The sequence below is a fragment of the Procambarus clarkii genome, chromosome 20 (assembly GCF_040958095.1).
Source record: "Procambarus clarkii isolate CNS0578487 chromosome 20, FALCON_Pclarkii_2.0, whole genome shotgun sequence".
NCBI lineage: Eukaryota > Metazoa > Arthropoda > Malacostraca > Decapoda > Cambaridae > Procambarus > Procambarus clarkii.
In genome coordinates this window covers 24952766-24980300 of record NC_091169.1, presented here as the reverse complement: position 1 = coordinate 24980300, position 27535 = coordinate 24952766, and the positions used below count along the sequence as shown (strand labels likewise).

The following is a 27535-nucleotide window of genomic DNA, read 5'->3' as shown; positions in this document are numbered from 1 at the left end:
TCGTGTATCTAATGATGACATTATTGTCCAGAAAGCTTAATTAAAAGATTTGGCAGTCATTTGCCTATGCATATAACGTACACAATATTGTCATTGTAATGTGGGAGTATGAGAGGTGTAGCATGTGTGTGTGTACCCAAGTGTGGGCGTGTAGGTGTGGCAGTGTGGTTAGCTGGTTGTGTGTGTAGATCACAACCACTATCTGCACTGCTCCCTCTCCGCGTCCCCCCGTCGCCGCCCCCCCCCCCACCTCTCCCTGGGCCCCCCTCTCTCTCTCTCCTCTCTCTTCCTCCTCTCTCTCCCTCTCCCTCCTCTCTCTCCCTCTCCCTCCCTCCCTCTCCCTCCCTCTCCCTCCCTCCCTCTCCTCTCCCTCCTCTCTCTCCTCTCCCTCCTCTCTCTCCTCTCCCTCCTCTCCCTCCTCTCTCTCCCTCTCTCCTCTCCCTCCCTCTCTCTCCCTCCCTCTCTCTCCCTCCCTCTCCCTCCCTCCCTCTCCCTCCCTCTCCCTCCCTCTCCCTCTCCCTCTCTCTCTCCGCCTGCTCAACACCCAAGCATCCTCCAGGACCGATGCCAACACTCCTCTCTCCCGCCTCTGGCCGTCTTCTACTCTACCTCACTTACATCTCCAGTAATACTGCATATTACATTTTTCTCGTTTGTAATAATTAATGTCTTGTCATTTTTGTCCCCACCATTCAGCACTTCATTGTGTACAGTAAATATTTACAGATCCATTTTATATGTGATTCAAAGTTCTTTATTGTAATTATATATTATTCCAAAGTATAGTAATTCTGTATAAATGTTGGTTATTTCCTGATTGTTCACATGTTAATTTTGATTTTTCTCCAGTGTGTAAGGTGATGTATTCATTCTTGACACCTGTGATGCATATTGTTGATCAGACAGGCTCCCGTGGGAGGTGGAGTAGCTCTGTCTTGCTTCATCACTCAAATATTTGTATTAAACCACTTTTTACCCCCAGACAATATAAGAAGAGATGTACTGTACTAAGAAAAGATGTGGATATAATATGATGGTAGAAAAATTGTAGGTTTATTATGCATAAGGAAATAAAGTAAATGCATTATTCTCGTCTCACGATAACATGATTGTGTGTTGTCAAGTTGCTGATAGTATTTATTTATACTATAAACTGAGCCGCATATATATATTAGTCGTTGCTACTGCTTGGCTTAGGCTTGGCAAAAACACCTCTGGAGGTTTGTATTAACTGCTGAAGTAGACCTGACCAAATGTCCGCAGAACTATTATATTATAATAATTTATAATAATAATTTGTATTTACAAGAAGGTACAGTGGGATTGAGAGATTACATAAGATTGGCATTTTTACATTCTTGCAAAGCCACTAACACGCATAGTGTTTCGGGCCTAGCCTACTCTCATATGTCTCCTCGTAGCTGAATGTGAAAATTAGAATTCATAGATACCGTAATTCTGGTACAAATGTTCAAGGAATGTGAAAGTATTTCATGCAAAATGTACTGCCATAAATCTTAACCAAATATTTACAAGTTTGCTTACTGTAGGTAGTGCATGCTTATACATAACTGTAAACTCGTGCCTCTACTCTACGCTGGATGGATATGGAGTGAATGATTACTGAATTAAACGACATGTAACTGCATGCATGGCTCACTACAGATACAAATTGCTCGGCTTAAAGACTGGTGTGTACCAGTTTCAGTTTCAGACTGGATGCCTGATGTTTGCGGTTAGCCTCATGCAAGTTTCCGTGATAAGATTGTACGGGAAGTGTCATAGGTGGGTCGGGTTGGCCTCCTTGCCCCTCCTTAAGTAAGACTGGCTTGTGACACCTAACGACGAGATAAAATGGGTCTTGCATAGAGTTTTTCACCGGAGCTTCCGCTGTTCTCCACACGTACAGATTTAACCACTACATTGTTATAACGTTGCAACAAAGTAAGAGTAGTAAAAACAACATGTGCTGGGTGCATATGTTTCATGTTGCGAGAGAGAGAATGAGAGGGTGAACCAAGATGAAGGGAGGGAAAGAGAACAGGTGGGAGAGAAATGGAGAGGAAGAGAACTACACACACACACACACACACACACACACACACACACACACACACACACACACACACACCCGCAGGCACTGCCGGGCCTCATCTAGATGATATAAATTGTTATTGACATTAAACCGTGTAACTAGCTCACGAAGATTGCTTACATAAATGAATTTTTAGGCTCTGCTCTTGAACTCATTATGTGTGTGTGTAACGTGCCCCAGTTGTGGGTTATCGTTCGTAGGACGTCGTCGTCTACTTGGTGAGCTTCTTGTCCTTGGAACGGGTGATGTTCATGCTTCTAGGGTCTACATCTTGTCCTTCTTCTTCCTCTGCGTTCTGCTGACCGTTGATATGGCGGTGCAGTCGTTCGGGGTTGTAGGTGTGGTATCCAGGAGGAAATCGCCTGCCCCTGAAAGATCTTAGTGATGAGCAGTCTATTGTAAATACTTAGCTTGAAAAATATTCCTTAGAATACTTCTTCGACAATTTTTCACCTCACTATGGCCAAACTACATACAAATAACCCTCCCACTCTCTCCCCCGACATCAGTAAGCAGTTTTACTGCACTATAGAACAAAATATTTGTATTACCATTATATGCCACAGACAATGCTAAATAGTCTCCCATGCTTGGCGCCTTCTTTTGATAATCACTTGAAAGATTTTGTTATATATTCTAACTACTCACTTTATCTTACAGGTCAGCATACGTGTCTTATGGAGGATTGCTGATGAGGCTTCAAGGTGATGCCAACAACCTGCATGGGTTTGAGGTTGATAAACACATCTACCTCCTAATGAAGAAACTTGCCTACTGATTACCTGTATTTCTACCTGATGATGCCAATGGATTTGTGAATTCTATTATTTTTTTGCATTGTTTTGTTGCATCCATCATTGAGTATCTGCCATACCATGTACAAAACAGGGACTATTGAACCCAATAGTTTGGGGGGCGCATCTCCAACTTAATTCATTTGTAATAGCTATAGATTCCAGCATATAAATACTTTGCCAATTTCTAATCATGCTTATTAAATATGCATACGTTAGTTTGAGTTTTTCATTGTGATATTTTAATTAAAAAAAATACAGGCTGGTCTGTAAGATTTGCTGTAAGATTTCAATGTAGAGAATGTTTGACATTCTTTTATTTGTTAAAATTCAAACTTGTTGAAAGTTTAGACCTATTACAATGAAGAAAGGCAGTCATGTGTTTATTAAATGTATTTGTCTGTGAATGATTTTGTAATTCCCATTTGTATTCATTACAGACTTTAATAGAGAATTTGTAAAAGTTTTCATAATAAAGCAGTAAATTTATAAAATACTAAATATCCTTTACCTCAGTGTTATATTTTAACAAATTACTGAAATTTAGAATACAAATCAAAATGCAAGTAATTATCAAAAGGGACCAAACTATGAAGATTATTTAGGTAGGTATGTAGAACATTAAACATTCCTGCACTGTAACATTCTGGATGTTAATACGAGAGCAAAAAGACACGAGACTAGCAAAGTTAAAAGGCATTAAATTCACCAGAAATTTTATCAAGGGACAAGTGACATTAGAAGAGCAAGATTATCGTCCTGCAAATCAGGCCTTAATATGAGGAGGTACACGACAATAAGTGTGACAATGCAGTGCTGGCAGTAAGGTACAGATCTATGTTTTATTTCATAGCTTTGAGTTAAGCATGTGAGGCACACACGTAAAGTAGCCAGAACCGTTTCTCACTGATAAAGCGGTAAGAGGAAGGCCATGGGGGGACAGGTCACCTCTAATACTCTGCCATTTCATATTCACAACACCCAGTGATTCATTCTCTCTCTCTCTCTCTCTCTCTCTCTCTCTCTCTCTCTCTCTCTCTCTCTCTCTCTCTCTCTCTCTCTCTCTCTCTCTCTCTCTCTCTCTCTCTCTCTCTCTCTCTGTCTCTGTCTTTCTCTGTCTGTCTCTGTCTGTCTCTGTCTGTCTCATTCACTCACTCACAGTTGCAGATAATCAAATTTTGGGAGATGGGGAACCAACATAAACTGCTTTAACAGCAGAACCAGTCGGGTCGTTTGAGGCAACACCAGTAGGGCTGGAAACCAAACAAACTTTTAAATGTCTTTTACAGTATACTATAAAGATTAGGAATAGCTATTACTGGATTTCCATCACCATTTATATTGGTAGGGTTAAAAAGACACCAAAGCCATGAGCGCACTGCCAACCAACAACAATAGCAAACGAACGTTGTCACATAAAAAGTAACCAATGTAGTGCTTATAAAACTGCACAAAGCTCTTAAAGCTCTGCCATGGAACTGTTGTTTCAGGAGAAGGCAACATTGCTAAGTTTGATTAACACACATTACGGAATGGCCAAGACCGTTATGCATTCTTTGATCTATCAATAAACTCTGCATAAGTGCCAGTGAAATTCAATGAAAGGATATTTCATAGCGAAATATAGAAGCCTAAGACGTGTGGAGCAGACATATTTGACCCATAGTCAGAAACGAGTCGGAAACACTGTTAACGACTGCGATTCCAGCAGGTCGGTGGCGACTCCTACTAAAGAAAAAAATATTGCAAAAGATGAAGTTTGAACAGTGTCTTAACAGAATATTACATGATAACTGATTTTGCGAGTAGCTCGTTAAGCAGAAAACAGCAATGTGTAAATACTGCGAATGTGAAATACAAGGGTGTATTACACACTCAAACAAGCTCTCTAAAACAGAACAACACATTAGAAATGCGAATTTAGTACATCAAACTCCAAAATTGAAGTTTGGTACTTTTCCCTGTCAAATTTAGTACCTATTAGGTAATAATTTTGGTACATGCATTAAAATATGTAGGTCAGGGTTTAGCTTGGAATTTTGGGTAATGTTGCCAAAATTCATTTTGGCAACACTGGCCCCATGACCCGGAGCCCCCGGCCACCGGCCAGGTCAGTCTTGTTACTAATGTGGTGAGGGGCAAACGCTCCCAGGTCGCCTCCGTCGTAGCCGGCCCGCCCATTTCTTCCCCTGGTAAGTGCCGGCCATCCATTATTGTTCTGTGGGGGATGGGAAAGCGCCAAGCCATTACACCTATATAGCCCTTGGAACAGGTTAGGATAAGGATTTGGGGACGGGAAGGTGCCCAGCCACTTGGACGGTCGGGGATTGAACGCCGACCTGCATGATGCGAGACTGTCGCTCTACCGTTCAACCCTAATGGTTGGCCAACTTATTAGGCAGTTTGGTCTAGTTCACCTGCGCCTCCACAGAGGTCATTGCTACTATTCGTTTGACCAATCTGAGGGAATGTAATATTGTTCGTCATTTACCCTATCTCGGGATTACTTCAACTCTATAACTGACCAATCAGGTAAGTTTTATATCTGCTGTTGTATGTCAACATTAGTTTACATTCACTGAAAGATTTACCTCGCTTCTCGATTTATTGATTGATGAAGATTGTCACCCAAAAGGTGGCACGGGCGTGAATAGCCCGTAACTCGCTTCTAGGTGTACCTGGTAGTATATAGGTTATTTTATCTCCAAATTACGTTCAGGAATAAGGTAAGACTTGCTGGGTGGTCGGTAAGTATTTATTCCTGTGGTTTACATATTGTTAGGTAGAGAAAATCGTGTTGAAGGACTAGTTGTGTATTTAAAGATGACTTACAACGAAATGTGTACACCATTTGTCGGTACGAATACAGAGTTTATTGACGACCAAATCACACACACAATGGACTTGATAATGGTCCAGGACGGACCGAAACGTCGTCTCTGTAATATATTATCTTTTTGATAGAAGGTGCAGTTTGCATGAAGGGTTTGTCCCGATGACTGCACGAGTACAGATGTTGGGAGACGCGTTCATGTTGAGAATGATAAGTTTCAACAGTGTTGTGTTGTAGATAGAGGAGCGGCGACTAAAGCAGAGGCGTGTGTTAAAGGGAAGTTTTCTGTTTGGGTGTTGGTGGCGCCAGGTATAAATATCACCAACTTGATGAATTGCTTCATGACAACATTCACAACACATTGAGATCTGTATTAACAAGTGCCTGAGCTTTGTATTTAGTGCTGCTGAGGTATTGCAAAAGATCCTGGGCTAGGTACTGCAGGACACATCTCGTGCAGACAACATGTCTGATGTTGAACATGACAAAGCTCAACATTGCAACACTTCGACAAAAATCCGACTTTAAGCCAAGCTAAGTGCGAGTTCAATCAAAATAAAACTGACTTCTTTGGACATGGCTTGATGACAAAAATCTTTCTCCAGATATTCTACTGAAGGTAGGAATGGTACAAAAGCAAATGCCCCCCATCCCTCACAGAACAGTTCAAATATTAGCCTTAACATATACAGTACTGTATTTGAAAAGAGGAGACTCTGGCCTGGCAACTCGTGAAGATCTATTTGCTCAGAAATCAGTGACAGGACTGACATATTGCTGGGCAGGAGCTCGGTATTCCCAGAGTGCCACCCGTTAATGGCCTTTTGCAATGGGGGTTCAGATTTTGGTTCGAACAAAAGTTTGGCTATTTGTGCCTGGATTTCTGTGAAGCGTGCATTTATCTGTATTGCTTACGTTATGGATGTTTCTCCTTGAAGGTGCTGGTAACACTTCCTTCCTCCTTGTACCTTTGAGGGGAGGCCAGGTTCTAGCTCTGGTCCCTGGTAGGCCATACAGGACTAATGACTGATGAAACTCAGTGGTGGGAAACCATCTTGGGAAGACAGCTTTTAGAAGCCGCCAAAAAGCTCCTCCAGAAATAATGAGGTATTGCCTATATGTATAATGTAAATATAGAGCTGCTTATAATTAAGGATAAAGTATAAAAAAACAATAACTTAGTTGATGTGTGAAACTTCTCAGGAGTAAGTAGAAACCTTTTATTCAGACCTTTACATTATTACCTACTTATTTTAACACATATTAAACCTGAATGTTTATTAACCTTATTTCCATAAATAATTTAATGCAACAGAATACAAAGATAACTTCTTTTTTTAATTTACATGAAATATCAAACAGACCACTAGGGCTCGGTGCTAGAGAATTAAATGCTTCAACATCATGTTACTGTACTTGAAAAGTTGTAGCAAGATGATGAGAGACTATTGATAAAACCCAGATAGACAAAACATTATTTACAAAGTCTATGCTAATTTTGGCATTTCTCTGCACTATTGGCCGCACTGTAATCTCGTCAACCAATCATTTTACTTGATTTTCATCTTCATTCACAACATTTTTATCAATACTAGTGTACAAAAATGATGAGCAAAATATTTGCAGGAACAATTTGAGGTTTAGCCAAGTAATGTTACTGATGGACAGATTTTTTACATGAAGCACTTCAAGAGGCCAATAGATTAGTTTTTAAAAGTTGTTCAATGTCAACCAATATTTTTTGACTGGTTGTATATGAAAAGGGCTGCAATTGTTCCAAGTTTCAGTACTGCAGCCTAAATAGAAAGGGAGATTTATTTATTTATTTTTTTTTCAACGCATATTACACATTTTCAAGTGAGCTGGTACAACCACACGTTTCAGATATAATCATTCTATGACACTTTTCTGACACATTAGCATATAATAAAGTATCTGAGGCTGGGGATTTTCCAAAGCATGTTTAGTTTTCCTAATACAAATAGTCAAAATTCCTCGCAAAAAAATATGCAAATGTAACATGTTTATTGCTATTATAAAATCAATAAATGAGCTTGGGAAAAAAGGCTGGCCCCAGATTTTAGAAACATAAACTTTATAAGGTGTAAGTTTCATGTAAATTGAATAAAAAATGAAAGGGATATATGAATGTTTGTTACTTGGAAATAAATAAGTAAATAATAGTCTAAGGTGCTGCCATCTGTGGCTGAGGTTGACATCAACCAATTTCCTCCAAAATTGGCACCCTTACACATAGGCTTACGTGCAGTCAGGTGTACAAGTTTCATGCAAGTCGTTCTATAAACAAATAAGAAAAAAAAGATAAGAGAACTAATTATATATAGTTTTTTTTAATACTGTATATGCTATTGTGATAGCTGAGAGTCATAGACATGATTTCAGTTGACACTTGTGTTTGATAATTGTTTTTGACCATTTTGGAAAATTTTTGACACCTAATTCAATATTTTTTTCTCCTTTCCTATTTATGCCATGATGCTGAGACTTGGACCAGATGAAACCCTTTTTATATACAGCTCATCAAAAAAGTTTGATTGAAATCGAACAATTTAAAAAAAAACTATCTACTGGCCCCTTCAAACTATTGATCAAAACCTCAAGCTAATTATACACAATCCTTGTTAACAAAACAATATTATTTTCTTATCAATAAATATGTGTAGACACAAACCACATAATTTAATGCCCTACCATTAAAATGTTTTGGATAACAAAATAATGTATAATAGATAAATAAGATAGTAAAATCAACTAATTAGTACAATATCTAAATTATTTGTGGCACTGTGTGAAAAATTGCTGTATATTACGGTTGAAGTTCTTAAGAGTTCCACCACAAAGCATATTGGGTTCACATTAAAAATTCTAATTACAAATATTCATCCTATTTAGTTAACCTTCATTACCTTTAGGTTATTAACTATCTACTGCACTTGTATCCAAAATACCTTTATATAATAAACAGCAAGGTCTCCTTCAGGCATTGTCATTTTAAAATTAAACACAACCTTACTGACACCAATTTTCACCCACATGCTATATCATAATATTTCTACTACACTGTCATTTTCAGTCTCCTCTCCTTTACCCTACCTACTTCTATTTTGTTTTTCACATCAAGCTATCATCATCTGGTCTCAACATGCTTAAATCACTTGACTGGCTTATTTTTTGGAGGAAGGGGGAGTTCCTGTGGCTTCTTGAATCTACCTCACTGCGATTGCTTTTAACTATCAGATCAAATCGGTCGTAGTTTTGTTTGGCCTACTGAAAACCAGAGCCGGAACCTTGCCCCCCCCCCCACCCCCCCCCCCACCCCCACCCTCACAGTGGTGCACAGAGCAAGTGACATTCTGCCACCCCACCAGAAAGTATCCAGAAAGTCGGCAAAACGTCACAACTTTCACAGAACACAAACCTTCGAAATTGCCAAACAACTCTCCATACAAATCGAAAGAAAGACTTATGAATGTTTGTCTTTTGAAACTGTTAGTGTCGACAAAGCAAGTGGTTTTCCACCTGTGTATCTTCAGTGAAGCAGTATGAAGTAGTTAGGAGTTTTTATCCTTTTTTATATCCTGCCACCTTTCCTTTGTCTGTTTCATTTGTGTTGTCCTTTTTTTGTGTAGTTTTTTTATTGGCATCTCATTCCCAATACTGTCACCTTGTGTCATTTAACTTTGGCAGAGCCACTGTTGCATTCAGCATTGATGTTCGGTGCCATTTCTCAAGTTGTCTCGGGCATTTTTCTGCCTCCGGCCTGTACATGCTACTGAGCTGTCCTCATCACTTGACAGTCCTGGATTTTCTTTTCTTTTACCTAGGGGAGAAAAGTGGTAATCTTCCACTGTGGCCAGGGAAAGACTTAAGGTGGTGTTTTTGTTGGCCCTTGCTATTGGGCTGGGGAGCTTCATGCCCTCCAAAGGCAAGGGTTCGGCACTTTTAACCCAAGCAAGTATTTTCTTAGTCTGCAGCCTTCTGCTTTTTTGGCACAGGAGTCGGCAGGCCTCCAGAGAGATCCTTTGGGGATTATTTACATGACCAGGGATGCATCTTTTTTTTTTTTGTCCAGTGGCAGCTCTCTGCCAATACTGTACTGTACTTGCATGCCATGGATTCTGCTTCAATGGGTGCTTTATGGGTTGATGCATACAACTGATGCATCAACTCATAAAGCCATGCATTTTCCTCCATGCATCCACACTGATGCATGGAGGGAAAACACTCGAAGTACACATTAACTTGATAATAAATACAAAATCATGATACTGTACACTAGAACTTTCATTATTCAAACAAGATAGATGCCAAAATCATTATTACAAAATAAGGATATATTATATTTTAATTAGAAACCAGTGATTTAAAACTTTTGCATTCAGGGGGGGGGGGGGTTACAGCCTCATTTTGTTATCCTGAGTGAACCAGCCTGTTCGGCCCCCCTCACTCAGCAATGCATGTATTTGCACACATTTTCTATTTCTGAGTCCCCTTACAGGGTTAGAACTTTGATTTTAGTCTCACATTTCAGAAAATGAATTGTCTTAAAAATAATAAAAAATAAATAAATAATTGCAAAATGGATATGTGATGACCACTGTGTTTATAAACTACATTTAATGATTGATCTTCATAGAGAGAATAAACAATTAATATTTATTCGATATTTTTTTAAACTGAAGAGTACAGTTCAGTAATCTGTTCAGGATGCCAGCTCTTTTGTGAGTATAGTTTATCAAAAGAGGCAGATTCACAGAAGACTTTATTGAGAGAGAATTGACTCAAAGGAACAGTTGTAATTATCCAAAGAAGGCACAAAGCCTGGAAGACTTTTAACCCCTCAACCAAGTATTAACATCCAGGGATGTTTTGCTAGTAGTGCGCATCACATCTCAAGATGATTTTAGATACAAAAAAATATTTGAAACTTCCATGAGCCCCCCATGATGGGGGTCACATTCACTTCCCCCAGGCCTCCAGTAAACAGAAGCAATTTTGGAGAAAATTGTGGGCACCCCTCCTGAGGACCACATTAAATAGCAACTCATAGCACTACCATTTAGGTCATGTCCATAGCAGCACTTAATGATGAAATAAATAATTGCAGTAATTTAACAATAGTGTTATACAGCCTGATAATGATAAACTACATTATGTACAAGGTTTGGATATCGGTGAACCCGATGCAGGTGCCACTGTTCACAGCACAAGAATCTTAAAGTGGGACCTTGTGTTCCTTTAGAAAATAAACTTGTGAAAAAATTTTCATATTCAGGATTTAGTGACCAAGTTTCTGATAATTATAGCAGTGTTTAGGCTAGTGCTAGAGGTGTGCAAAGTATATCAGGTGGCACTTTGCTTCAACATGTGCTTGCTGTTGGTACTTTACGAGTGTGGGGCTTGGATTACTGATAACGAGATTATCACACCCACCAGAACTGCTTAGTATTTATGTATAAGAATTGAATACAGTGTGATAACGGCAAAACGGTATGTTTTATTGTTTCATTATTATATCGTGGTGCACATATTGGTGACAAAAACAAATTTGTGCGTACCGATTACTGGTTGCTAGATCATCACACCTACCAGAACTGCTTAGTGGTTTGTAACAGTTCATAAACATGTAGTTATATATAATGTGTGTACAGTGTAATAATAGAAAAAAGTTTGTGTTCAATGAATATAATTTCTCGCATATTAGTGACATGAATGTATTGTAATTTTGTGTCTTTGTTTTTACACACATTATTATAAATATTCCTTATTACATTATACAATAGTGTGATTTCTCAAATAACACTGTTGCATAATGTAGTTGTAAAAAACCAGTGTAAAACAAATCAATATATATTTTTGCCCGAAATGCTGCGCGTACTAGTGGCTTTACAAGAATGTAATTACTATGCTATGTATCCTCACAATCCCAATGTACCTTCTTGTATATATATAAATAAATAAATAAAATTTGCTTTGGCTCCACTCACGTGTCGGGCCTGGGCGACCGACCTTCTCTTGGCGTCTGCTTCATGACCATTTGAAAATCACTGACATCATTGTGAGATTTCATCTCTCCACCACAGCCAAAATAAGCTACATAATTTATATTTTTAATTTTCTCATCAGGAATGCATTTTAACTATTTTGAAAGAGAAAATTTTAATATTTTTCTTGCACAGCATGGAATTGTCATATAAAACATGTGTGCAGTGTAGGGGTTAAGCACCATCTGTGGCACAGAATGGTAAAAAAATAAAATAAAAACCAGTCATACATATTCAAAGTGCTAATACCAAAAGCAAAAGAACACAAGACGAGTTATGTCAAAAGCATCGGATTCAATAAGAATTTTATTGAGGGATAACAGACTTAAAAGTATCAGTGAGAGAGAAATTTCTAACCATCCTGAAAATCGACAAATGATGGCACACGAAAAGTAAATGTCCCAGAACATGCACAGTTGCAAAGTTTAATAGTAAAATATTGATCAGTGGAGAAATGTATTGTGAAAGTGAAGCATAAGGCAGTGCAGTATATATGAAGCCTATGCCAATTTTAGGTACTGAGTATAATAAAAGTACAGTATTTGTATACTGTAAGTATAATACTGTACTGTATTCTTTAGTATGCTGTAGGTATAAAACAAATTTGATAAATAGGTGTATTGCACACTACAGTACTGAATTTTAAGTTTTTATATATTTTTACATTGCTTAGTTATTTATGTACATAATTTTGTTTGTACATAATACTGTACTATTATATGTAGTATACTGTATATTCAATAAATTTTGAAAGTGAAGCACAATTGGTGAGCTGAGCCATCAATAGATGGTAGTGCAATACATTTAAGTTTAAAATCATTCCATGGTTTGCCAAACACTTTACAGGCATAGAACATTGATTTTTTATTATACTGTATGTTGAAAAATATGGGGCAAGTCTAAAGTATATATGGGGCAACAGAGGTGTTTGAGTGTATGAATGGGTCTTGGTTTAGAGCTGTTTTTATCAAGATATCTTGGACCACAGATGTCAGTATCATCTGAGTGCTAGCAAATTATGTACAGTCAGGAGGAGGAAACTAATAGGAATTTCCAGTGGGGGCAAAGTGATAGTGAAAAGTCTTTGGGGCAAAGACTTTTCAGGGGTTGCGGGGTTGTTGTCTGGAGGGTCAAAGGACACATGACCAAATGTGGATTTTAAAGTAGAGATCAAGCGGGGCACGGCAGTTCTGCTCTGCGAGTCAGATAGGACAAGGTTATCTGGACTTGATTTAGAATCTATACCAGTCTGCAATATCCGGGCAAACCTCTGGTTACCCAGATTGCTATTCTCATGTGGCGAAGTTTCGCCAGAGAAATATTCTGACGTAATTTTGGCCAGATAACCCAAATATCCAATTGTGTGGAATTTAGACGAGTACTGCAAGTTGATACAGTGGACTGAATGGTATTTTGGACTGGATGATGCATTAAAGTATCATGGTTAAAGTAAAAACAGATGATGTGCTAACATGTCACTGGAATGCGAGACTTTTTAATCGATACATGTCTCATACACAATAGTAAATTAAAGATTGATGTACTGTTCATGATAGTTTCCAGCTAGGAGCTCTGAGAAATGGAACCTAAAGTGAGAATACTTTTGTATCTAATACTCCAGGTAATGGTCCCAGGAGTGAGTATAATTTTGGTGAACCACAATATGAATGTGACCATGGTATTAATTATATTAATCTAAATCTAGGATAAATGATCTTCACTGAGAAAGTGCCTGATCAGCTACTCTAGCACAGCCATTGTTTCCTTACTATTATGGGGTCTTACAAAGGGTTTACACCCACATACACTATTATTGTACAGTATGCAGGCCTATACTACTGTCATTTATATCAAGTAGGGACCCAAAAATATATATCTAGCCTCACTTTCATTCCAATATCAGCACCTCAACTATATTTAAAATTATCTGGACACAACTGAAATAGTATGTAATGCAACTGTATCTGAATACAGTACAAGCAAATTTACACCCATGTACACAACACATTATTTGGCATTTTTAATGGATTACTCAATTATAATCCTAATGTTATAAGTTAAAATAGTTAATACATGGTGTGGTTATGTTGTGGGCCTGCATATGTAACTCCAACACCACCTTGAAGTAAGTGTGGCTGACCTCCCGGAGTAGTTTGTGCAACCGTATGGGTAGGTATGATAGCACTTGGATTAAATTGCTGCATGTTATGCTGAGCTGGAAAGTTACCAGACTGCGCATTTCCAGGTTGTACCCCTCCTCCAGACGACACTGGAAGTGATATAAGGTTTGACATATGACCTAGAGAGAGGTAGTAGGAAGGCATGTGACCGCCCATGGAGTGTAGATTAAGTGGCAGAGGTTGAGGCTGTTCCCCACCTTGTCCGCCGCCAGTTTGGAGATTTAGTGGCTGTTGTTGAGGTTGCTGAGCTGCTGCTGGGTTGAAAGCTGCTCCTGCATGAGCATTATTTCCCAAGTGTTGGAGACCAAGCACACTCAACTGGAGATTTGGAGGAAGAGGCGGTGGCTGCTGACTCCCCATATAACCTCCCATTTGTGTAGCAGGTGCAGCTGACACTGCTACACCTAAAGATGAGGTAGAAGCATCATTAGCCGTGTTATTGCGTGCAACATGATTCTCTTGTGGACGTGGTCGTGGACGTGACTGTTTGGTAGGCTTTTTCTTGGTAACCTGCAGAGCTCCAGATGCTTCCAAACTTTTCCGCAGGTCAGACAGCTTCCGCTTTACTGTGTTGAAGTCCATTGACTTAAATTCTTCATGGAATACTTTAAAATAGAGCCATGATTTAACCTTGGCATCATAATCTTTGATGACTTTATCTGTAAGAAACAACAAATTCATTTACTTTTAGAACTATTGGTTTTGTATCATTAATTTCCTATTATTCATTCTACTGTATATACAAGTTATTCCAAACTCTGGTTACCCCATGTACACAAGCTATTCCTACTTCTTCTTACTACTAGTGTACACAATATATTTCCCTTTTTTGCTCAATCTTGTTCTTAAGATAGAGTATCAAAAAGAGCTAATCGAGTATGACTATTATTGTTCCTTCTAAGTGCTATAGGGGTATATGGTAGAGCTTGGCCCCAGGTCGGGCTTGGGTGGGGGTACAAGAACTTTTGATACACTCCAGGTATAGTGAAGAAGCTACTCCCATTTCAGCTCATCCTACATAAATCTTGAATACAAGTTACTGAACTCAGTAACTCGGTTATCAGTCCTAGCATGAAAAAAAGCTATAATGATGAATACATCTGAATCCCTACCCTAAACTTTAATTTTAACTAGGCACAAAATAGTGTAATACTATATATTGTAATTCAACAAAATATACTACCCTGTATAATGTAAATCTATCAAGCCTAGTCTATGATTCAATGCAAGAAAATTTCAACACAATTATACACTTAAAACAAGAAAATAACTTTTCAGTAGTTAAAATAAATGCTGAATTATATAAATTATTTTAAACTCGTCCCTTTACCACACATTTGAAAAAATAAGATGATAGGCTGCACCCCTCTCTATCTAGGTGATACCAGTTACAGGCTCAGAAAATATAACACTCACCAGTTCCAGGGTCAATTGCTTCAGGTTCATACTGCTGAAGGAAACTCTTGTGGAGTTTTGATATATTGACATCTGGCCCTTGATTCTTATCTGTTTTAATGTAATCGCTACCATTCGGCCCCGAGAGCATTTTTAGAATATGATGCTTGATCAGAGTTACCAATTCAGGCGTTACCTGCAATATATACAAAAATAACCCATTAATAGTTATGTTTATTTAGTCAAAGAAGAAATCATTATGGAGTAACCTGTGGTTTCAGTACAATAACAGGAGATGGCTGCATATTGGATGCAAGGTAACATGATTATGAATGAGACCCCATTTCTGTCCGAACAGCAAATGCCCAACTGAATTTTGTAAAAAATAGTTAATTATGATATGAATTAGGCTTCACTAGAAAGTGTAATCATTTATGACTACAATATGACTGAAGTAACATAAAACAGACCAGTCAGTTTGTGATAAAACTAACCCCACTGATGATGACCCCACTTTCAAGGTAAACTGCCATATAAATTTTGAGAGGCATTCAGAATCGTCAAAACTTCCCATCTGAGCACTGTTTGGCAACACTGAATCACAAACAAAATTCTCAATGAGTAATTCATAGTTATCCAAACTAACAATGGAAAATTTATTTTTTCTCTTGGTTTGTACTACTAGCACTACAAACCACAAATAGATTGTCTCATAGGAACTTAATTCTAGTCCCTGTATTGTGGCTGGGACACATTGTATTTGTACTGAGAGCTGTCTGTATAATGAACTGGCTATATCAACTTAAAATAATAAAGAGAAAGAAGTGACAGGGTGAGAAAAAGTGAAGAATGATGAGTTCATGTTATACTCTAGTTGATTTATAACAAGGTAACAGGTGTTTGTTGTGTACACGACTGAATAATTCATGACATCTAAAGCCCATTCACATAAATTTGTTCATATATTGCCCTCCTGTTTTACTAATAACTCGGTAATATATTTGTTATATTTCACATGCTCATTATGATGTACCTTGCATAGGACAATACTTACCAGTTACCACTCACACAATATGAAAGTGACAAAAGTGACAACTTTTTATAGTGACATTGTTTACACTTGCCTGTTGTCTGAAGTAATAAACTGCACAAAGAATACACAACACAAACCTTTTTGGGGCGATTCCGATGTCTTCCTCTATTGTCTCTTGGAAACAAAATATTCTGTTCATGTTTGATACACAATGTTCTGATTTTCTTATCCGATATCCCATGAATGTTAGCAAAGGCCTTCTTGCATACCTGAAGTGTAAAAATGATAGTTTGTAGAAATAAAAAAAAATGGTTTATAGTGGTAAAGGTTTACAAATATTACAGCAGCTCAGTGTCGACATTTTAAAACTTTCCAACTATTGTCGTTGCATAATGTCACGCAGGGGAAAACTTTTTATATTAATTTTAAATAGACCTGGTTTCATGAATAATACCTTCAGTTGTTGATTTGATTATGCGATATGCAAAGAACTTCTTAATAAAAAGTTCAATTTACATTTCAATGATGCAACAACTATCATTATTCTTTTATTAGCACTTCCAGATTGTTTCATTATTGAATCTACTGCACATTTGCAGGTCTGTTTGCATATAAACCAACCTGTCTTCCTACAAAGAACGTCACTTTTAGTTCGTGTGTCTTAAATAAGGCTAAAAGTTGTCATACTAGAAAATGGAAGCAACTTGCAAAAGTGACTTACTGTCCCATTTTCTGTTTTGGGTCCTCTGGTAGGTTAGGAGAGGACACTTTAAATTGACCGTTTTCTTGACATTGGGAAACCTTTAGGAGGAGGGGCTGTATAAACATCTCATTCAGGTTATATCATTAATATTTTGAAATGTTTTCCTATTTTCCAAACTGTAGTTTGAGTATACAGTATTGTATTCATACCGTTATGTGGGATATGAAAATTTGTGTACAGTACTGTAAATAATCATATATATATATTATATATATATTTTAAATATAAGTAACCTTGTATTATTGGCATTCAAATTATTTGAAGATGCCTTTGCTATGGGTAATTAGTGGATTCATGTAATACTGTATAAAATTACAGTACTGTACCTACTAAATAACTACTTTAACATGTTGCTCTGTATATTTTATGAATACAATATCATTTGTACAGCATTATTATTTATTATTATTATTAAAAATGTATATCTAACATTTACTAACATGGAGCTTAAAAATTTATATAAATAGGTTACACAGCTATCCTGTGATATAATTAAAATGAGTGACTACAAAACCCAATTTATACACAAATATTTTCCTAAAAAATCATCTGAACTATACTTGCTCAGTCGTACAGTGCAGCAGGCTACCTGTATATGATCTTCACTGAAAATGCTGTATCCACGAATAGGATAATTATACTAGCAAGTGTTTATTCACAATATCAAAATCCCAACATCATTTCTCATTTTGAAATATGTAAATGCATTTAGTTTTGGCACCATAAGTCAGACTTTGTTATACACTGTACAATACTTTAATATTTGACTTCAAATGGAGTAGTTTTTGTGTAACTCGGTTCCTCAACTGCCTTTGAGCTAAATGTTCCTTGAATGGTACAACTTTTGTCCTCCAAAAGTAAATCGGTTCTATATTTTAATGAAATAAAACAATGGCATACCACTAATGCACAATACACTGCATTTAAAAAAATGTCATGATACCAGTATACAAAGGTCATAAATACCATACTCAGCCTTGGTGCTCTTATTTTTCTTATTAAACAGCAGCAGTGTGGGCATTACTGAAGTCAGGTAAGTTAAGTAAGAACCTAAAATAGAGTAAAGGCCAAATAACCCAACCCACACATAGGGAAATGAAAGTGACAATGTTTCAGTCCATCCTGAACCCTTATCAAGTTGTGACTCACAGGTCACAAGGTCACCTTGTGATAGGATAAGTCACCCCACGTGTACCAAACTGACAAAATGAATTATCAGTGTAAACAGAACAATTCTGTACTATTATGATAGTACCTAATGCACAAGTGGTCAGACTACATGGACAAGTAATAAAAAGTAAATATTTTTAAGTGTACATGTGAATTAATTGAAAAAAACATAGATGATAATCAAGTCACAAGTAAATGTCCGCAATGAAGATTGTAAAATGAGACAGGAGGTATGTTGCTAAATAAATGCTTGAAAAACAAGAGTAATAAGTTGGCAGTCATAACAAATTGCAGGCTAGTGAAAGTAGCTGATTATATATGAATAATCACAGTAGCAAATATAAATGAGAATACAAATATACTGTACTGTACAGTATTAGGAAACATTGGTGAAGACTGCAACTTGTTACACAAGAATCATGAAAATAGGTGCTGACTAGTATGTGAATGAGGTCTTGCACTAACCACCTTGGCATGTATCTGAGAAAGCTCTAAACCATTTTTTGTTAGAAGACTGAAGGCATGTGACAACTAACCTGTTACAGGAGATTCTGCATGGGCCACCTTGCACAGGGTGGGAGACAGCATTAAAGATAAAGAAAGGATACAGTAAATTCAGATAAATTTGTGAAGAAAATAGCTTTTTCATAAATTTTCATGAATATATTTCTGGGATCCCTTGCATCTTTCCCATATGATACCATTGATTGCTTCGACAGTAAAAGTGCATCATTTTAATGTTTCATGTAACCAATGCAGATTCCTTGTTATCCCTAAGGCAATGTCAATTTTGTAGTAATAGATCTAATTATACAGATACTGGTGAAAACCCATCTAGACTAGAGATAAATTAAAGGATTTAGCCTGAAAAATAAAAAGCATCTGATAAGAATAAAGATGAAGAACATGTGGTAGTTGTGTCTGTGATGTTAGGGCCTTGCACATTAAAAACTAATACAGTATTCTCAAAGACCATTGGTGAACACAAACAAACATGGAGCCTTACACTGCTGACATTTTCTTCCTATCCGCAAATCACCGTATGCAATTGATCCTTACGAGCTTTAAATTTTTGGTGTATTTTCCCCATGTGCACCACAAAGGACTTTTAAATAGTTTGGCAGTTTAATGGTGAACACAAATACAAATCAATTGTGAATAAAAATGCTTCTGTAATAACTGTAAGCCTTTACCACATATTTTGAACACCTATATGAATGACATAACCATCACAACAAAAATATTTATTACTGCAGGTACGTGCTTAAATTAGGAGATTAATGTATGTCTGAGATGCAATACTTCAGCTTTAATTTATCATCTCTTACTAAACACAGTATTTCATATACTGTACCTTTATAGGGGAAAACTTACCTGAATCTCCTTTCCTTTAATACGAATATAGTACTTATAGGAACACGTTCTTCTTTCTGAAACCGGTTTGCGCTTACGTTGTATGTCATGGCGACGAATGAGCCCATAGAGATAAGCATTCTGCTCATCATAACTGAAAAAAAATATATAGAATACATAACATAAATCTTTTTATTTTCAGTATTAATATTTTTAATGGGAAAGCTCACTTTGCATCACTTATACTGTAAATGTATTTTAAATCAGATTATAAATCATTAGGCATTCTACAATATATAGATTTTAACTGTGATTGCAACTTTGTGGTTTTCAACATACACCTATGGAAAGATTATAATAAAAATACAATAAATGCTAAATGAAAATTTAATGAGTACAGATTACCAAACAAAACGAGACATGTTTCGCAAGGAAGGTGTTCCTAGGCTACCACATCTCGGATTATGAAAAATCCGGTTTTAGTTGAATGTGAAAAGCTGCTTTCAGACCAAGAGAATCTAATGCTTTCTAAGGCAAGATTGCTTAATGTGCCATTGGTATTCAGAGTAGATTGATAATCTGCACTGGTGCTGCAGGTAACTTTTTATCAAACATCCTTGTCAGGTAAAATGGTACTAGAGAAGCACTGGAAAGAAGCTCAGTCCAGCCCAGAGTGACTAAACAACATTTACTCTCAAAGCCTATTAATTAAAGCCCCAGTTAGCATCCATGCACAGTAATGCTACCACCAAACGGCTAGTTTCCTATTGGTCGCTACTCCTGACACCATATGGCAGCATTTATGCATACCCAGCCTCAATGTTGATCACATTCTAACTGATATATGCTGCAGAATGGTTATCTCTAAAGATGCAGGGTAGAAAGAAGATAGACCCTCCCCAAAAGAGTCACTTCATAACTCCAACAAGAATAACTAATCACCAGGAGGAGAGCATTCCAAGTGTGATATATAGACAGAGCTAGCATGGATTCTTGAAGTGGTATCGAGAGGCAAAGGTGCACCTGGACTGTCGTACTTGTCAGAACAAAACATCCCCAGAAAACCACCTTCACGATGGCAAATGTCTAAAGATCTGAAAACTGAAAATACGCCTGTGGCAGGTACAATTTCACTATTCTGCAAAGCAGCTGAGCTATACAGGCCTTAGTATAAATAATTCATACAAATAATTCATTCATAAAAAACAGTTTCTTAGTATAGGGAACAGTGGTATGAGAATTATGAAATAAGAGACAGCTTGAGTTGTTAACTCGGTCTTATAGTTTATTTCTTCTTTCTAGTCCTTCACCTTCTTTCTATATGTCAATGCTATCAATCAGAGCTATCGATGTGCTTTAATATACCTACTAATATCTCTCGTTTTTTTATTTTCTTGTAATGTACCTGTTGACATTTTATAAATTTTGCTAGAATTTATCTACTTAAAATTATCTGTTACATAAAGGACCTGCCCGAAAGGCTGCACACACTAGTGGCTTTACAAGAATGTAAACACCATGCTATGTACCCTCACAAACCCAATGTACCTTCTTGTATATACAGTATATAAATTAAATAATATATTTTATTTATTAACTCTAATCACTCTTTCTTTGCAAAACTTATAATGGTCCAGGATGGGCCAAAACATCACTTCTTTTCTTTACAGATGTGAGTTGGGTATCTAATGTACCCAAAGACAGATAAACCAGGTTCAAAGTAAGCCTTGATGCTGTCTGAATGAAGAAATCTCATTTTTAGTCAAGAAATTAGGAATAGGAGGAAGATGCAGAGATACATCTTCCCGACCAAGTGTATTGAAGCCAAAATTCCGAAGGATAGCATGAAGCTTACTAACCTGGTTACTTATAGCCAAGGTGTGTTGGAACAACTTCTTAAGGTTGAGGTCCTTGAATGATGGACAGACCCAAAACCTGTCAAGACACAGAAAATCCAATGTGGATAAATGTCATGGAATGCAATGCAGAATGTGTGAAACCAGGCCACATTCATCCTACAAATTACTGTATGTTAAATAACACTAAAGAACTTGTGCCAGAAAGAGAGATCTAGAGGTGGTATTGGATAATAAACTATCACTGGAAGACGACGTCAAGGGCATGGCTATGAGGAGCCTACACTTGTGACCAATTTAAAGAGACAATACAGTACTTAAATTCAGACAGAAAGTGCATAAAACATTATTCGTGGCTTGTGCGAGACCTAAATTAGAATATGCACCAGTTGAATAGTGTCAACATCTCAAAAAAGCATATGGAAAATATCAGAAAAGCTGCAAAGACATGCTCTTAAAGTACTGTAAATGGCTCCTGAACTTGAAATGCAAGAACTATGAAGTGTGACTGATGGCATTAAATATCCAAAAACTAGAGGACAGAAGAAAGATGTTATAATCAACCTGTACAAAACCGTTACATGAATTAACAAAACTGAAAGTTTTCAGCTTTTAGAAAAAAAAAAAGATGCTGAAAACAATTTTGTAAATAATATTTTCCAAATAATATTTTTTATTTATATACACAAGAGTTCTTACATTCTGGTAAAGCCAAGAGCACGCATAGCATTTCGGGCAGGTCCTTAATCTTAAGTTTCCCTGGAATACGACCAGCCAAATCACTTGGCAACGAGGTACCATTCACTGCTGGGTGAACAGAAGAATATAGTTAAGGACTGGTGCCTAGTCAATCCTCCCCGACCAGGATACAAACCCAGGCCAAATCGCTCGCGAAGCGCAGGGCAAGTGGTTTTTCCACTGCAGCATAGGGGACTATAATAGAGATTTCTATAAAGGTAGTATATGCCAAAACCATCATAAGCAATAAAACATGTCAAAGAATATAGTGAAAACAAGACAGTGCAAGTGTAGCTTTCAACCTGTAACTGTACTTAGGTAATTAATTACCCTAAGTGCAGTAACCTAAGAGATTAAATGGACTCCAATGGCAAATGGAAAGGCTGGCTGTGAAAGAAGACCACACCAAACATAAAAGGGGAGAACGTGAGAGATCCAAATTGAAGGAAATGATATAGAAGTGAGAAATATGCCACTGGAGAACCAGGCAGACCACCTCATGTTTGTAATCAGAGGATGCTTAAAGGTATTAGATGAAGAACATTACCTGCTCCTCAGAGATGATGGTAAATTCTACCTAGAAATTAAACACATGAAGATAAGCAGAGAGTGTGGAAGAATACTGGTTCGGTAGCAGGGTCGTTGATTTGTGGAACCAATTACTGCGTAACGTGGTGGTGGAGTCCATCGATTGTTTCAAACGTGGGTTGGACATGCATGAGTGGGATTGGGTGGTTATAAATAGGAGCTGCCTTGTATGGGCCAATAGGCCTACTGCAAATGGTTTTTCCTTTGGTGCATTCTCAAACTTCTTTATTCTCCTCCTTCAGGTTGCTCAGGTTAAAGGATGTTAGGATGGGGGAAGTATATATATGTTAAGGTGGTCAATGTGTGATTGATCAATACCCAAGAGGTCCAGCCAAAACCATTTGATTTAAAACAATGAATTTTATTTGTCATACTATACTGCATAGTATTAAATTATATTAATATACTGTATATCACATGTTGCATTAAAATAGGTAAAGTCAACTTAGGTTAAGTTGATACACAAAGAAATCACACTTAAAATGATATACAGTATCAATGAGAAAATCATTTGGAGCGATGAAACAACTTGAACCAGTGATCAGGGTACTCCCAGCTGCACACCTTTCCCTTGTACTATGACATGGTACAAGTTCTGCAACCACTAAATGCCACTAAATTTATAGAAAGTCTGAAGGGTACTAGTGAAGCCAGACCAGGTGTTACATATAACCTCCATATACTCTGGTATAGGTAAAGTAGTTCATCATACACTACAACTTCAGATACACACAGAAATCACACTGTGATATATCAAGCGTGAGCATATGGTTGGTGAACTACTCTACCTATACCAGAGGGTATGGAGGTTACATGTAAAACTTGGACTGGCCTCCAGTCCAAGTTTTACACATAACTTGGTATCCTCCAAATTTCCCATGGATTCAGTGGAATCCCAGGTTGCATAACTTATGACATATACATAGGTAAGGTGTGCAGCTGGGCATACCCTGATCGCTGGTTCGAGTTTCCTCGGTGCTCCAAATAATTTTCCCTAGTAGGTCAAGTTGAATTGGAGTTGATTAGACTGGTTTGGGTTAGGTTAGTTATTAACTCTTTTTCTGGTTATCGTCAGTTGTTGATTCACAGGGTAATGCGGTTATCATATAAAAATTTTAAAAATTATTGTCTGGGTTTTACATGATGCAAATATAGATATAATAGGTCTATGTGGATATAAATAAAGAAAAATAAGTGATAAAACTATCGGTGAAACATCGGATAATAAAACAGTGTCAGCAAGGCAGACCAACAGGCATTGATAAGTGCCAGATGCAGCCTTGCCTCCACCTAGCAAAATGATATTTACTTATATTTGTGTTTTTCTTACATTCTCCATGCAAATTAATAATTCTATAATGAAAAATTATTTATTGAAATTTTTAAATTTTTTATGCATAGGCAGGTATGATCTTTTCTCTAGCCACTGTCTAAGGGTTTAAATCTAACCTAACAGGAGGGTTCTGGTAGTAGTCAGATTCATTCTCGACTCGCAAGGGAGAGTTTCGGGTTTGAATTCTGGACAGCGACAGAAATGGTTTGGAACATTTCCTATCACCAAATGCCCCTGTCCACCTAGCAGTAAATAGATGCCCAGAATTAGTAGTCTTGTTGTGTGGTTGCATCCTGGGAAGGGTCAATAATTCGACCTTGTGGGAGGGGGACCTCAATATAAGCCTAACATGTACGTATAAACTGGCTGCCTGTCGCCCAAGACAATGTATTAAACTTCGTTGAACTCTCTTGAGTATGGAATAACCCAAATTTATTAGAAATAGGTCTATAGAGCACTACACTACTTCAATACAAGTTTCAAAATTTGTATGAAGACACTAGTAATTGACAAAGAAAATGTTGTGATAATTTTTGTTAGCCTGTAAATAATGCAGAGACCCACAGTCTTATATCCAGTTTTATAATCTTTAGGGATAGGCAGCCCCTAGATTATAAAGTCCTTTGATGAAGTAAAGGGCTCGTCAAATTATCCAATTATACCTTATAAGGCGCTGCATTTCCTGAGATGAGTTGGTCTCCAATAAAGTACAAAACTACAGATGATGTAGCATGAGATGAGATCATATTGTATGCCTTAATATAAATAAGGAAAATAAATACTTGTATATTACCTATTCAGGGAGTAATATCCATTGAATATAGCACTACGATTTTCGTCGGACACTGCGATAAAACACTTATTTTTACAGTTACAGTCTGGGCCTATAGCGCGAGGCCCCACCAACTCCCCCTTAGTGTTCACGTACGCCTGTCCGGATAATATTGCACGTTTCCTCTTTTCCTTTTTCCAGTTTTCTGGGTTCCTTGTTCTCTTTTTCTTTTCCTTTGGTAGGTCTTGTATTACAGCATTCTGAGCAGGAGGTACAAAAGTAGGCTGAGGTACCATAGAATGGTAGAAGCTGGAAGCCATGTTGATATTTACAAACACCTGCTTAGCGTCCGAACACTCAACTCGCCAACCATATATATTACTAAAAAATTAAATAAAGTATTCCAAGCCATTATTATTCCCATTACTATTACATTGTTAATTGTGTAAAAATATAACAAAAATTAACGTTTGCTCCACACAAATGGTCGTTTGCCACTTGGAGCACGCTGGTCAAGTCGTTTGAGCGTCATCGAACAATACAGAAGGTCCGCCCAACTTGTGACGTCAGTAAAGGCATGAAGCGTGATTGGTTGGAGAGCTGCGTTCTAGAAAGTCCTTTGTTAGGGGCTGTAGGTCAATACTGGTGTTTCCCTGCTTCCCTCAAACCCCGCTCGCACTCTCTCTTAAACCAAAAAGGACATATGTTACTTGGGATATAAACACAACCACGTGTTCCCTCTGACGATCGACAATGCAACGTTTGAGTTTGTAATGTCTCGTGGCTCAAACGTTATTCACCCATGTAGCATTTTCAAATACGCTTTAAAAATAAAGATGCTTATACAGTTCGGGTTTACATTGCTAGAATATTGCAGTGCGTTATTGTAAAAGTATTAAAACTGAAAATAAAAAACTTTTATGCTCTGATATTTTATTACGAAATTATAAACAAATATTTATGGCATACATACTCCTGTCCTAAACTTAATTTCTCATTTTTATATTAAACACCAAAACAGCATATTATACACTTCCATGTTAAAAGAACTCATTTACAAATCATGAGTTAATAAGAGAAATAGTATGGGCCTATATATACATAACTGTCATGTGATTTATTTAATTTTTTTACATGAAATTCACTCATTAGTAATGGGAAACCAACCAACCCCTTTATTATTCCTATAATTTAGGAAGCTAAATATAATTTGAAATGTTAGTTCCGACTATCTAATACAGTAAATATATTTGACTGGGAATATTATATATGTACAGGTACAGTCACCATACAAGCTGAGGCTGGCAATGTTGCATGAGCTAGCAATGGTAATTTATAAAATTTAGCAATGCAACATTTTAATGTTGCATCCTTTGTACACCAACATGCTAGAGCCAGGTTATATTTATTCAGCTTGAACACTTAAAACACATTCCGACAAAAACAAGAGTGCATATATATGCCTGCTGCTTTTGTGCCAGAAACAATTATTAGTACAGTAATTCTAATTTATGATTAATTTTTAATGTAATTAAACTGGAAATAATGCCCCCTTATTTACCACATGTGAATAAATATATGGGAGAGGAGCAGATCTGAGCACCAAACCCAACATAGATATCGACTTTGGGGATTAAACTTTAATTATGAAATTACATCCATTTTGGCCACTCAATAACTTGAGCTTGAATGCATTTTATAGTAGAATAATTATCACAAATAAATACAGGTACAGTACTGTATTCAGTAGGCCTACAACAAAATAATATACAAAAGTTACCTTTTGAAATACTTATATTAGGCATTATATACAGTAGATTGGATTGCTACCAGATACCTTGGTGGTGTTCCAGTGAAACCTTATGTCCATTGAACACCAGTTCAATGGACTGGTGTTTAATTTCCATTATTTTCCTTCCATTATTTATGTATATGTTTGTCATACATACTAGCCAGAACCACACTACTGTCTAGTATTCTTTATACTGTCTAGTATGCAAGAATACTAGCAAGTCTAGTATTCTTGCTGCACAATATAGCTAGAATTACCATCCATTTCCTACAAAAAAAGTGTAGTTATTTAACTGGTAAATTAATAGGTGTGTTAAATTTATTGACTAAGACACAATTTTGTTTAAATTTGAACTAAATCTAATTTCGGTGTACTGTAGTTTTGCATGTGATAGCCAAGTTAGAAATTCATGTAGTCAACAATGTTAACTAAAGGCAAACTAATTTTAAAATTAACATTTTTTTTTCAAGAGTCCATGCTTATTAAGCCTAGCAGTGCAATTTTGGATACATACTTGGTATACCCACATGCTGTATACTCTCATTCAAACAAAGCCAATTTATACAGAATTCAAGTTAGACTGGAAGCTCCTTCTCCTGTTACAAAAATAATGCAACAATAATGGCACCAGACATTTTTATTTATTCTACAAAATAAATCTAAATACAGTATTATAAATAAAAATATTACACCCATCTAAAAAAAATTATATAAAATTGTTTAAATTTAATAGTGTATATTTTTCAGGAATACAGTACAATACTTATTGTATGGA

At 36.9% G+C, this 27535-nt stretch overlaps 2 protein-coding genes across 10 annotated transcripts in view; one reads left to right on the top strand and one right to left on the bottom strand.

Moving 5' to 3' along the window:
• Positions 1-3390, top strand: part of Polr2H (DNA-directed RNA polymerases I, II, and III subunit Rpb8) — a 293413-nt gene extending 290023 nt beyond the window's left edge. For all 9 annotated transcript variants that reach the window (XM_045738076.2, XM_069327767.1, XM_069327768.1 and 6 more), the window contains one exon: positions 2756-3390. In XM_045738076.2, the coding sequence (XP_045594032.1) occupies positions 2756-2873 (118 nt within the window). In that variant the 3' untranslated portion in view covers positions 2874-3390. The remainder of the gene's footprint in view (positions 1-2755) is intronic.
• Positions 3391-6900: 3510 nt separating this feature from the next.
• On the bottom strand, positions 6901-25847 carry LOC123755427 (uncharacterized). The gene is made up of 5 exons (XM_045738082.2): positions 24990-25847; positions 19703-19835; positions 16533-16664; positions 15384-15558; positions 6901-14626 (listed from the first exon to the last, which is right to left on the bottom strand). Exons 1-5 carry the CDS (start codon positions 25286-25288, stop codon positions 13854-13856), a joined length of 1512 nt encoding a protein of 503 aa, XP_045594038.1. The 5' UTR covers positions 25289-25847; the 3' UTR covers positions 6901-13853.
• Between the last annotated feature and the right edge of the window lie 1688 nt (positions 25848-27535).